At 38.3% G+C, this 12,913-nt stretch overlaps 2 protein-coding genes, 1 non-coding gene and 1 pseudogene across 3 annotated transcripts; 1 reads left to right on the forward strand and 3 right to left on the reverse strand.

Annotated features, from left to right (window-relative positions):
• The first annotated feature begins 362 nt into the window (after positions 1-362).
• LOC141625775 (small nucleolar RNA SNOR75) lies at positions 363-450 on the forward strand. Its single transcript, XR_012535535.1, has one exon. It is a non-coding gene; the product is annotated as a small nucleolar RNA SNOR75 (small nucleolar RNA).
• Positions 451-975: 525 nt separating this feature from the next.
• On the reverse strand, positions 976-2,501 carry LOC141622295 (cold-regulated 413 plasma membrane protein 2-like; annotated as a pseudogene).
• Positions 2,502-3,167: 666 nt separating this feature from the next.
• On the reverse strand, positions 3,168-7,910 carry LOC141622174 (uncharacterized). Its single transcript, XM_074438233.1, has 6 exons — positions 7,552-7,910; positions 5,780-6,033; positions 5,237-5,434; positions 5,037-5,127; positions 4,174-4,447; positions 3,168-3,592 (listed from the first exon to the last, which is right to left on the reverse strand). Exons 1-6 carry the CDS (start codon positions 7,803-7,805, stop codon positions 3,272-3,274), a joined length of 1,392 nt encoding a protein of 463 aa, XP_074294334.1. The 5' UTR covers positions 7,806-7,910; the 3' UTR covers positions 3,168-3,271.
• A 538-nt stretch (positions 7,911-8,448) lies between these two features.
• LOC141622173 (wall-associated receptor kinase-like 14) lies at positions 8,449-12,028 on the reverse strand. Its single transcript, XM_074438232.1, has 3 exons — positions 10,823-12,028; positions 9,922-9,999; positions 8,449-9,838 (listed from the first exon to the last, which is right to left on the reverse strand). Exons 1-3 carry the CDS (start codon positions 11,592-11,594, stop codon positions 8,550-8,552), a joined length of 2,139 nt encoding a protein of 712 aa, XP_074294333.1. The 5' UTR covers positions 11,595-12,028; the 3' UTR covers positions 8,449-8,549.
• Between the last annotated feature and the right edge of the window lie 885 nt (positions 12,029-12,913).

The raw sequence follows: 12,913 nt of genomic DNA on the forward strand, positions 1-12,913 counted from the left end.
ATAGTACAACAAATCATAACCCTAATATCCTCTAACCCTAAACCTCCCCCCTATAACTTCCACCACCACCACTCAACCTTTCTCTACCTTCTTCACCTCTCCTTTTTTATTTCCTTCAAAAAATATATTTTTTTTTTCTTAATTTCTATCATTTTTGTTCATCTAATCCACAAACACTCTCGGAGTTTCAGTATATGATATACTCCCTCCGTTTGGTTTTATTCCATACGTTTGCTTAATATATGTGAGGCGTATTTTAATGAAACGTATGAAATAAACCCAACGAAGGCAGTGATAATCAGTTAATCACTTTCACAATCTCTTTTTTTTTTTTTTTTAAAAGAAACTTTTAATTAATGATTTCTCGATGATGATTCAATATAGATGACGAGTCGGATTATCCATTCTTTTTTAATTATGACGACGAAACGAGGCATTTGTCTGAGAGAAATCTTTCAATTTTTTTTTCAATGATTTTCTTTAATTTGTTTATATTTTCAGTTAATCTTTTTATCTTTAATCTATTTTCCCTGATTTTGTAAAAGCTAATACACACTCTGTCTCAATGCTTTATTTGCTTTTTTTTTTTTTAATTGACGGTGGATATTTTAATTAAATGTAAATAAATGATTCAGACAATGTGTAATATTTTTGGGTTTTGCTAACATTATTGTTTAAGATGGACATACCTGTCTAAAATGTCGATAGTCTAGCAACAAACTTATAATCATCTATCCAACTACGACTCGTTTTAATCTTAAGATGGATATATCCGTTTAGTAGTTAGTGACTTGAGTGCTAATCATGGTAGTAGAATATGGATTGCAAAAAGTTAGATCAAGGTTATTAGCTTGAAGGAGAAGCAAAATAAAAATGCAGCAATGATGAGAAAATTTAACAAATTTCATATGAAATGAGAGCTTAATGCTATCAATGATTACCTTTCAAGCACTTTTGAGCTGCATTTTTTTTTCTCTGTTTTTTTCACCCTGAATGATTTATGATTTGTCAATTTTATGATTTTTATCCAACTTTGCAATATTTTTTCACTTTTATAATTATATATCTCACGTGCTTTTTCTGTAATCATATTGATATCATGAGTTGAACATGGTTTCAATAATCAGTTTTCATTTGATTGATTACCTACCTTAATATTTGCTTATCTTTGTGTAATGAATATGTTTATCGCAAATTCTTGTTTAAGATTGTAATGTTCCGACTTAAACTCAAAACGAGTTTGTTAGATGAGACAAAAAGGAGGATGCTTAGGTACAAAAGTTGTCCTATTATACAAGTATTGGCATACTGACTTGTTTTCATCTTAAAACGGATACAACCGTCTGTTCTGAGATGTACATGACGAAATAAAAACAGAATATTGTCGTTATTTATTTGAATCGAATAGAAGATTAAGACGGACCGGAAATATGCAATGAATGAAGAGTAGTTTACATGATGTAGAAGAGCATAGCCCAAACAGGGTAAACCAGTAGGAGTAATAACCCAATTGTATTGGAAATTCCATGTCTTTATGTGAAGGAGTTTCGAATTCCACCAGTTGCTCTGATATGCTCTTGTAGAAGGTAGCACCTATTATTAACAGGACTGCAACTCCTGCCCAGCTTTCCTTCATTCTGTACGCAATGAAATCTGGTGCTGCCACGAGCAGAAGTATCATAGACCCGGGGATTTCAAGCCAATCTGCGCGTTTTTAGTGTGATTAGTCAATAATGAAGCCTGAATGCAACGTTAGTACAATGAGTTTTGTATGAGACGATCTCATATCAGTTGTCTGCGCGTTTTTAGTGTTATTAGTCAATAATGAAGCCTGAATGCTACCTGGGAAGTGGCGGGGCATGAATAGCCGCAACTTCCCCACATCACCTCTGTTGCAAAATCATAGCAAACATTCAGGAATGAAGCAGATTACAAGTCTGTATTAATGTGAACGATCTATATAATGAAATTGTTCTGGTTTTGCGGAATTAAAGAGGAATAAGATCAACCTGAAAACATGGAAGAACGAATTGGGAAGACTGAGGAATATGTAAGGTACCAAAAGCGATGTAAGCATGTTGCTTCTCCAATTTGTTCGGTCTAGGATCAGCAAGTAACTGCAGGAACATCAATACAAACCCATTGAGCTGTATATTACAAGTGATGTAAGCAAATGCATGTATTAGATGCGATTGGTTTTGTTGAGATTCAATGTAAGAAGTCGTAAAATGTGATGGGGATCAAATGACCGCGCAAAACATAAACTCTAAAAGAAACCGTTAGTCTTGTATGAGACTGTTTTTGTTGTAAAATTGTGTGAAGTCTCACATAGCAGCAATAAAGGCAAGCCACTTAAAAAGATGACCAGCAAACCCCATTCGGCCAAGCCTAGCCGCGTCATGAATAAGTGTCGCGACAGCAATTCGCAGTTCATTCATGTCAGCATCTATCAAATTAGCCAAAGCTAAATGATCAGACAAAACTTCAACTCCTCTAACCATTTATCTTTTTTCTTGTGATTTTCAATGTTCACAAAGATACCAAGAACAATTTGTCGCGAAAAAAGAGATAAATTGTGTAATAATTGGAGTAAAGGAATCACAAAACCATGAAAGTTGAAGTACAAGAATGATGCTACTTAATAGTTCACCATAACCTTAAAATAGTCAACACATGTTGCTTATATACATTGGCGAAACATCAATAGTAGTGAATTATAATATAGGACGATCTCATATTAAAAAAAAAAGGATATTAATATACTCTTGTTTTGGTCATGTAGTAAAAAAAAGGCTCGAGAAAAAAAAACAGCATACGGTCTTGTACTCCGTCAACAATATCCTTGTACATTTCTTATCAGTAATGTAGCCACATAAGTTCCTCTCGTATAAATTTTTGTAAAACATTATTGACCCGAAAACTGTAATGACTCATTAACTAGGCCATTTTCGATTAGGGATGATCATCTTTGTTTCAAACATGGCTAAATGTAATGGCGAATAAACCCAAAGCCATGCACGTCAAATTAGTACATTCACCACGCTTTCTTCTCCTTCGTCTCAATATCACAGGGTGGCCTCATTTCCATTTTAAAAGTACATCAGAAAAAAAGTTAATTGTTGCCTTACAATTAAGCTGGACTGATATGAGCCATGACCCGAACCGTATTCAAGCCAAATGATATTTTAGAATAACCAAAAGCAAGCAATGTTTTAATATTCTGGAATTCTCAGAAATGTCATACAAGTTCATTTCTTACATCTGAAGGTACTCAAGAAGCAGGGCTTCCATCAACATCTGGTTTAGGATCAAGTGCAGGTTTTTTACTGGGGCTTGATTCTACACCAGCCGTGTTCATATTCACACGCTTTACTCCTCGGCCCACAACACCAAGATGCGTGACCCCAGAGCTTCCATTGGTGTGACCGGTAGAGACGGTGGAAGAATCAAAACTTGTGTTGTTAGTAGCAACACCCATACGTGAAGAACTTGCTGCAGCCTGTTCGTTCGCCTTTGATTTAGCAGCCACCAATCCTAGGATATCCGACAGGATGGATGATGGGTTGGACACCAGCTGCTGCAGATCTTCAAGCTGGATACAGATCTAACATTAGCTTAGAAGCCTCACAAGACTTGAAAAAAAATTAAAACAGATTTGCAGCTCTACAGCTAAAATATTGGCAGATAGAAAAGAGCAGCCCCCCGCTACCAGTCTACAACCAGACATAAACGAGTACATGACCTGACAAATGGGTCATCGGGTTGGGTCATTACGGGTTTGAGTTATTCAGAGTGTGCGGTTAACCGACAAGTTTACGTGCAGATCCATTAGGGTCATTTTCTGGTCAGTTAGTCCAGATCATTGGGTTTGAGTCATTATGGGTTGAGTTATTTAGAGTGCGGTTACCAAACAATTTCTAGTGCAGCTTCATTAGGATCGTTTTGTGGTCAGTAGTTTCAGATCCGGGATATTAAAATTCTGTTTAATATCATTTAGGTTAGTTGCAATTCAGGTCTTTTTAGGCGCAAGTCGACTCAGGCTTCTTGTCGGATTTGGTTCCGGTCAATTTTCCTAGATCTACTCATGGGATAGGTGGGGGAGAGGTTCTTGTCAATTTTGCTAGACTACTCATGGGAAGGGTGGGGGAGAGGAGAGAAACTAGAGGCACTTGCCTTCTTCTCCAGGTCACCAGAAAGGCTCGTCAGTGTTTCAATCTCTGCTTGTATGTCAGAAGTTGAATTATCAGACTGAGAAACAACTGTAGAGTGGCCCCCATCTTGAACTGTTTCAGAAGCAGCTGAGGTAGTCGTACAAGCTGATGCGCTTTTCATTTCATCCATCAGGCGCTGCATCCTTAACTTGCAGACAGATACAGCCTTCTGGCAGTATGGAATAGCTTCTTCAGCCTTTGACCCAACTTCTAGACAAAGGCAAATGCGGAAGTTTCTGACATTTATAGTTAAGGTGATACTTAAAACAAAACCATCAAGGGGATACTCTAATGTCTAACCAGTGCAGAAAGAAGGTATTCTAGCATATCAGTCAGTTCAGGTCTGAAAGAGCAAGAGATAATACCAAAGCCAGATGGATTTTGCCCAGAAATGATGAAAATCACTTAAATCATTTGAGACCATAAATGCAGATTTTTTTTTAATTCGCTGATGGAGTGATGGCACTTGCCAGATAAAAACGCGAAGAATGCCAAATTAAAAGATTTTCGCCCTATTTTCAATCAACGGGGTCAGCTAATCACACTATTATTTGGGTTTAAGAATATGATGAAATAACGGAACATGACCCATTTAAGTGTCTGGTTTTTATATAACGAAGCAGAAGTCAATATATAAAATTCTCTGCACAGTTTTCAACAAGGGTCATCCCAAAATAGCTTCTCCCTATCAACAAGAGAGATCTGCGAACATAAGGATGACCCACCCCACCCTCACCCCCACCTTATTTATCCATAGACTCGAGTCTTTGAGGCGCAACTGCACAAGGGTAGACAAGTGGAGTTTTTGTTGCAATTAAAGGATACAATTCAGCAATGCGGCGGCTATCTGGTTCAACCAAGCTCTCTAAAATTGAAAGTGCTTTCTGATAATCACTGAGTGATGTTTCAATATCCTCTGCAGAGATAACCAAATCATAATGTCAGGCCTATGGAACTTGAATAGAAGACAAACATGACAGCAAGTAGCCAAAAAGGGAAAGAAATAGACACAGTAATATCTCAACCTCTTTCAAGAGAAACTTCTGCTAAAGCTGACAATATGTCAACCATGTCCATCGTGTCCTTGGAATGCTTTTCTGAAATTGCCCTTGCAAGATCAAGCATTTTCCAAGCGAGGTCTAAGTCAGACTCATCTTCCTCATCTTCGCCAGGTTCTTCCGTGTCACTCTCATCATCTTTTTCATCCTCTGATTTGCTCGGAACTATTACAGGATGTAAATAACTTGTCACAATTAAACATCCCAACATAATGTTTCTGCAATTCGCTAGCTACTTCTCTTTTATTTTAAAACATTGCAAAGTGCTCAATGCTCCACTTGCTTAAAGGGAAAATCTCAAACTGACGTGTATTTTTAAAACATCAATTCAACTCTTCACCACTAAGCCCTCAGAAACCAACGACAGTTCTAGTTTTGAATAAAATAGTGTCAGAAACCAAAATACAATATTAGTTGTCATTAGCCGCCTGCCCATATCCAGCTGAACGAATAAAGTTACTAAAACGTTTGTATAGATACAGAGACATGTTGTAATGTCAGTAAAATTACCATCCTCGGTGCTCGGCTGCTGACTTGAACTTGCACGTTCATCAACTTTACTTGATACAGAAGCAATAGAAGATGAGCGTTCAACGGTGTTTTTTGCAGATTCAATTTTAACAGAGCCCTGCTGAGATTCAGCATCCTTCTTTGGCATTGCTCCCAAAGGATCTGCCTCTTCTTGTGCTTTGCCCAGCAATGCAAGACCGAATTTATAATACAATTTCACACACTCAGGTGCAAGCTCACCATAATGGGCAACCCTGAAACTCAAATGTAATGCAAATACATTGAACAGCCAGCAGGAAAGAAGCAAACTTATACTTTATAAGTACTACTCCATATCTTGCACAATGTACACTATGTACAGCATTACAAGAAGGAAAGTAAATATGAACGATAAATCCAAGTGTAGAAACTGGTATAACAGACATCCTCCTGAGCAAGGTAGATGAACACTCATCTTACGCTTGACTATGTAACAAAGCAAAATAAGTTTGTTTTCGAAGAGGAGAGAATGCAGGATAATTTATTTATTTTTTTGACAAGAAAAATGTAGGATAAATTGTGGTGCTGGTACATTCACATATATAAAGCTTGCCAAATAAAAAAACCGTTTTCAGATTGCTTCAAGCTTCAACATTGTAATTTTTCTCCCAAATTACACGTTGAATAGCCTGAAACAAATAATGTTAAAAAATCCCATCTTTTAATATGTTCCAATATATCAGAGTGAAAAGCAAGACGGTACAAAGTGCTCAACTGCTCATTGCAATCATTCTCATCCAAGGGAAGGCGCAAGAATCTTAAATCCCATGAACACTGAAGTAGAAAAATGCTTCATCTAAAGACCTACCTCTCATAAATCAGCAAATATTACTTGCACCAAAAATTACACTCTTGAATAGGACCTGTATTTAAATCATGGTTACCAGATTCGCTATGAATACGCCCTTACTGATTCGTGATTCGCTCTTATAGAATGTGTGCTACACGTATTTTCAGTAAGCGACAAGATAGAATTCGCTCTTAACAATTCGCTATTCGTAGGGTACCCGAGCGAATCCGGTAACCTTGATTTAAATAGACAATAGTCAACTATAACACCTAAATTCGGAAAACCAACTCTCCTAATTCCATTCTTCTTAAGAACACCCTATTAAAATGTTTCTACTAGACCGAACTAGTAAATTACCACCAAATACAATCAATTCTAATGCCTCATTTTGGAAACCTACTCCTTCCCGCTCAATCCGATTAGTATATGCTTCTAGTAGAAATAGTAAATTCCGAGAATCATCAGGTCCAATTAATTCTAATGCCTCATTTCGGCAACCTGCTCTTTCCCACTTAATTCGATTAGCATGCTTCTAGTAGACTAAAATAGTAAATTACCATAAAATACAATCAATTCCAATGCCTCATTTCAGAAACCTGCTCTTTCCCACTTAATTCGATTAGCATGCTTCTAGTAGACTAAAATAGTAAATTACCATAAAATACAATCAATTCCAATGCCTCATTTCGGAAAACCTGCTCTTTCCCGCTTACTTCGGATCGTCTTAGCATACATTCTGCCTACGTTAACACATTCAACCAAAACCCTAATTCTTTCAAAATCCTAATTCTTTCAAAACCCTAACCTACAATCACTATCAATAAACAAACTAAACACTATCCCTAACTAATCCCCTACAACTTTTATCTATCATTCAAAACCCTAATCAATCAATTAATACCACGATTAACAAAGAAATTAAAAGTAAGCATAAAGTTGAAACCTGATTTCCAGAGCTCGACTGAAAAGCTCAGAAGCCTCCGGAAAATCGTCATCTTTGAGAGCTTCGTTGCCTTTCACTATCAACTCCTCGGAAAACTGCAGCGAGTTTTCGTCGGCGGCGGTGGGAACTTCGGAAGTTTCAGGGATTGGGACAGCAGGTTCGGAAATCGTCGGTACAATTGAATCGATTGTGGCGTCGTTTGTTGTCATTTCCAACTGTTCGACGTTGCTAGGGTTTTCTCCACTTTCCGCCATTAATTCTCCCAAGTTTTTTTGAGCTGAGAGTGTGTTTGTGTAATTGTCTCTCTGTGTGTGTGCAGGACTTTGTTTGTTTATGTTTGATTTGGGCGTTTTACTAGTTCAATTCAAAATAGAGATGAGCAGAGCTGTTTTGAACTTAAAATGGATTATACGGTCTTATTTAAATTGTTTTAATTTTAAAATTAATATGCCTATTTTAAGAGAAATCGGTTATTTAATTTTTAACTACTTTTATTTTTCTTAGATAAACCAATTGGCTGAAAACGGTTTCATTAGAACCCGAAAATAGTGGCTGAAACCAATTTCATTATAACCCCAAAATTGGTTTATGAGCATTAAAAAAGTTCGTAATTTCAAAATCTTCTATTTTTAATTTCAATTTATCGCATTAATAGAATAAATAAATGACATTCCATGGTCGTGTCTCAAGCGTAGTTTTATAAGCAAAATCCAAGTTCTTTAAAGTGCTGCAAATGAACTTGCCAATTCGGCACGTTATATATCACTTCAGCTTTGATAAAATCTTACTTCATACACATAAACACATTAGACTGTAATGTACGTAGTGGTAGACTGGTAGACATTGTTTCAATCCCGGGTTCACTTTCGCCCTGGGCGCTACAAAGACGACTGCAAGTAGAAAAATGCTCTATTGTTGACGTATACCCCACCGCTATTATATGTGCAAATTATGCTCTCATATTACTGCGTAGATAGAAAAATCAAGTACTGGCTGAGTTATTGAATAACGTTGCCCAACAAACTGTTTGTTGAAGGCGAGCTCTGTTCACTGAACCAACCATCATTATTGACCGATACTGGTGAACCATCTTTCCCCTCTTCAAGGGAAGCAAGACGGTCCATTGGTTTTTGCTGAACAATAAGTCTCTGGCTTCCTAACCCCTTTTTTGCTGATATTCCACTTAGCGACCGTTCACTACCATTAAACGGGGAGGAACATGAAGATGCTACTGATGACCCCATGTATATGTTCTCTTCTATGGAAGCCCACCCACTTAACCTATTTTGCTCAAGCTCGTGGGCCACTTCCATCATTGACGGTCTCATATCCCGATGATAAGCAAGGCACCTGAAAGCAAGTTCTGCCACTTTGTGAACAGATGCAAGGGTCCATGCATCCCGGTGTATCTCTATAAACGGATCAATTATTTCGTCTATACGCCCTTTACCTATCCTATCAACGGCCAGAGCCGCTAAATTCACCTCTAGATGAGGCCGACTGAAATCCACCACTCTCATTGCAGTTATTATCTCGACTAGGACTACTCCAAAGCTGTAAACATCACTTTTATCAGAAAGATGAAAGTTTTGATGATATTGAGGATCAACGTATCCTGGAGTCCCCTGAGGAGCGGTTGAGATATGCGACATTTCTACCAATCCTAGTCGGGAAAGACCGAAATCTGCCACCTTTGACCGGTAGTCAAAATCCAAGAGTATATTGCTTGATTTTATGTCCCTGTGGAAAATGGGAGGATTCATGGAAGAGTGGAGATATGAAATGGCTTGGGCAGTTTCAGATGCAATGGTAAGACGGACAGTCCACGGGAGCCCGTTTCCCCTCTCTCTGTGAAGATGTTGGGAAAGGGTTCCATTAGCCATGTATTCATACACCAGGATTTGCTCACCGTTCTCTATGCAGCAACCAAGAAGACGGACTAGGTTCGGATGACTAACAGAAGACAACAGCTTGATCTCGTTCATGACTTGGTCAATACTATCTGTATCCTGATGTTTAAGCTTTTTTACGGCGACATACTCGTTGTTGTGAAATTTCCCAGCATAAACAGTGCCATAGGCACCAGTCCCTAACCGCTGTTTTTCAGAAAAGCCGCTAGTGGCTCTCTCAATTTCTCTGTAAGGGTACATGGGAACTGTAGAGTTTCCAGCAGCTTCAAAAAGAAGCCGCCTTGTACTCACTTGATTTCTCATATAAGTAGTCCGCCGTCTACAGAGGTAGCAAATAGCAGCTAGAATTATTGTTGAACTTGCACCAGCAACAATCCCTATGAATATTTCAGCAAATGCATTTCAGTGTCTCAGTGAGCCACTCAAATTAAGAAAACAAATATTGAGAAAGACAGACTACCTCCGACGAGAATAGCAGTTTTGTATCCTCCAACAGCATCGTAAGCATATGCAGGAATTTTAGCATTGGAATCTGAAGCTGTTCAAAGAATAAGAGAAAATTATCAGGCAGCACAGATTATTGAGCATTTGCAGACAAAAGTTAACTAATGAAGTCATATGATCTGAAATTCTGAATCATGGACAGAATAAAAAGGGTGGAAACCAGGTCAGAATAGAAAGGGCGGAAACCAGGTCACTGTTCTACGCGTAGGTGAAACTTTCATGATTACAGCCGGTTTGGGCTGACAAAAAAATATCTCCTGCAGTCAACATCTGTATGACTTGCAGTGATTGCAGACGGGTTTCTACGGGACCAAAATGTTCTTCCAAAATGTTCAACCAACTGTTTCATAATACTCAGTACTTAGTCTATCAATTGTTTACTCCGTTTTCCCTTATCCATCGCCGCTTCCCTTGACTACTGCTAGATGACAGACAGACTAATATTCGCGCGAGATTTCAGGATTACTCATGGCAGACGTAACCTCTTTTTGCAAATCAAAAAGCAAATCATATGGCAATGCCAAATTGTCAATGACAACTTGGGATTAATCAATTAAACAATGCAAGCCGACGGAGACCGAATTCACACATTTCAATTCTTCATTATTCTAAATGCAATTTTAGTCAATTAATTCTTATTCAATTAGGTAGTAAGACTAAATCTTCCATCAAATTCAAACCTAATTTCCTCCATTTTGTCCTTTCTCATAACAACTACACTACTTAACCTAACTATCAAAATTAAAACAAAATATGACAACTCATGAAATAATTTGGATCCGTTTCACAATTAAAACACGTACAAGGACGTTTACGTGACAATTTGTATAAATGAAAAGTTTTAGAAAAGCACAAACCGTTATGACAACCTCCACCATCTACGAACCCATCACCAGAAAACCCGGGATTACACCGGCACTGAAACCCGTCTGACCCCACACGGTTACAAACCGCATTGGGGTCACACTTACACGTACCAATGACCCACCACATGACCTGAACCGTCTTAAACTCGATCGAAACATCACCATCACCACCACCACCAATACCATCATCACTAACAACAACAATTGAAGATAACAAATACACACACCCATTTTTCGCAACATCGTCATAACTCAAAATACTACTACTCCCATTTCCACCACCATTATTTACACCAAAACATTTTACGTTAACAATACTGTTATTATGTTTACGGTGACAATTCTCAACACCAAATCTCTTTTCCACCAAATTCGGCGAAACCAAACACCCTCCACCATTAAACGACGTCGTTTTACCACTACAATTCCGCATTAATAACCCGTTTTGCGAAGTTAACGCGTAATTCTCCCCGAAAAACCGTCCCAATTCCGTAATAGAACGATTGCATTTCGCCGGGAAATTAAGCGAAATTGTTTCCCACGTTATGTTGCGTATAGTATACCCTTTGAACTCCATTGTTCCGTTTGTCAAACAAGTCAACGGAAACTCGCATTGACCGGAGAATCCGAATGGATAGCTCACTGTCAAAGCACCGCACGTTCGCACGCAATTGCGCGTGGTATTATCAGTAATTGCTTCTGTTCGCCATTGAAATGGCGGCAGAAAGTATAGTAAAAGTAGAAAGATCGTTAAAGCCGACATGGAAAATGGTCGTCTTAAACTTCAAGACATAGTTTAAGACGGTTTTAAATGAGATTTTGTAACGTTCACATGTAATGAATGAAGAAAAAATGTTGTTTTGAAAACCGAAGAGGTATTAGTTTAGTGGTTAAGACAGACCTATTGTGATAATAGGTCACGGGTTCAATCCCCCTCGGAAGCCCTGCCTATATACTCCGTATTATACTGGTTTTACCGGTCAATAAAAAGGTCAGGTCGTCTACTGAAGTGTCATTAGCCTAGTGGTTAAGAGTTAAACAGAGGTATTGTAATAATGGGTCATGGGTTCGATTCCTCTCCCTAACTGACCTTATGGCTCAACAATAGAGGTCGTCTTAAATGTAAAACTTAAGACGGTCCCGAATGAGATATTGTAATGTTTATGTGTGGTGAAGGAAAGTGTAGGTGGGGGTGTCTTATATGGGGAGGACTAGGAGGAGGAGGTATTGTTGAGAAAACCAACTGTAACATTAAATGGTAGTCATGAGAAAATAAGGGTGGTGTTAATGAATGCAATTATGGGTGTGCGCCCAAATCTGTGGGGGAACATTTGTGGACAAGTGTTTTTATTTTGTGAAATTGACGGGTTTAGGTTATCTTCTTTCTGGTTTAATTTTAGCAGTTCAACTCGACTTTATTTCGTTCAGTTTAGTTTTAACTTCGGTCAGTTCTGTTAAGCTCATCTCTTCACAAAATTGACTCATATTTTAATTTCATTCACTTTAGCTCAATTCCATTCAATTTAGTTCAATTCAGCTCAATTTCATTTAATTCGGTTTGTTTCAACAAAAAAAAACAGGGCCTTAATTGAATTTTTGGTTTGATTTTTTAGGTTTGTGGTGAAGGAATTGGGTGATTGAAGGAAGAAGGGAAAGTAGTCAAGTAGGAGAGGGTGATAAAGAGAGGAAAATGGAGAATTAATAGACGCACAATAGTGGCCTAGTGGGGGTGGATGTTTGGGTTAATAACATGATCCAACGCGATGCTCGACCCGTAAACGTTCCTCACTTTACTCCTTCCATTTCGGTAGAGATGGAAGTAGGTCGTGCTGGATCGTGCCTCGTATCGATCCACCGTGCATGGAGGAGAAAATGGCATGACACAGACACGTAAAAGTGGGGTCACGTACTCACGTGTTGTCTCGTATTGTGCCAGTGAAATGAAATGGCGACTAAACACGGCCCATGAAATGGCGACTAAACACGTATTCACTTCAGCCTTAATTCTTTATATTTTGAGCGTACCTTAGCGTGTCGTGTCCAGATGGACCGTGTCGTACCTCAGCTAGGCACGGACTTCTT

Source organism: Silene latifolia, chromosome X, assembly GCF_048544455.1.
Source record: "Silene latifolia isolate original U9 population chromosome X, ASM4854445v1, whole genome shotgun sequence".
Taxonomy (NCBI): domain Eukaryota; kingdom Viridiplantae; phylum Streptophyta; class Magnoliopsida; order Caryophyllales; family Caryophyllaceae; genus Silene; species Silene latifolia.

What these genes read in the sequence shown, in the direction of transcription:
- LOC141622173 (XM_074438232.1), bottom strand. Translation starts at nt 11,594, where the DNA reads ATGTCGGCTTTAACGATCTTTCTACTTTTACTATACTTTCTGCCGCCA. An exon ending in TGGTGGAGGTTGTCATAACG is followed by an intron (nt 10,000 to 10,822) that starts GTTTGTGCTTTT and finishes TTCTTTGAACAG; the next exon opens with CTTCAGATTCCAATGCTAAA. An exon ending in AACTGCTATTCTCGTCGGAG is followed by an intron (nt 9,839 to 9,921) that starts GTAGTCTGTCTT and finishes AAATATTCATAG; the next exon opens with GGATTGTTGCTGGTGCAAGT.
- LOC141622174 (XM_074438233.1), bottom strand. Translation starts at nt 7,805, where the DNA reads ATGGCGGAAAGTGGAGAAAACCCTAGCAACGTCGAACAGTTGGAAATG. An exon ending in AGTCGAGCTCTGGAAATCAG is followed by an intron (nt 6,034 to 7,551) that starts GTTTCAACTTTA and finishes TTTGAGTTTCAG; the next exon opens with GGTTGCCCATTATGGTGAGC. An exon ending in AGCCGCCGCATTGCTGAATT is followed by an intron (nt 4,448 to 5,036) that starts GTATCCTTTAAT and finishes TATAAATGTCAG; the next exon opens with AAACTTCCGCATTTGCCTTT.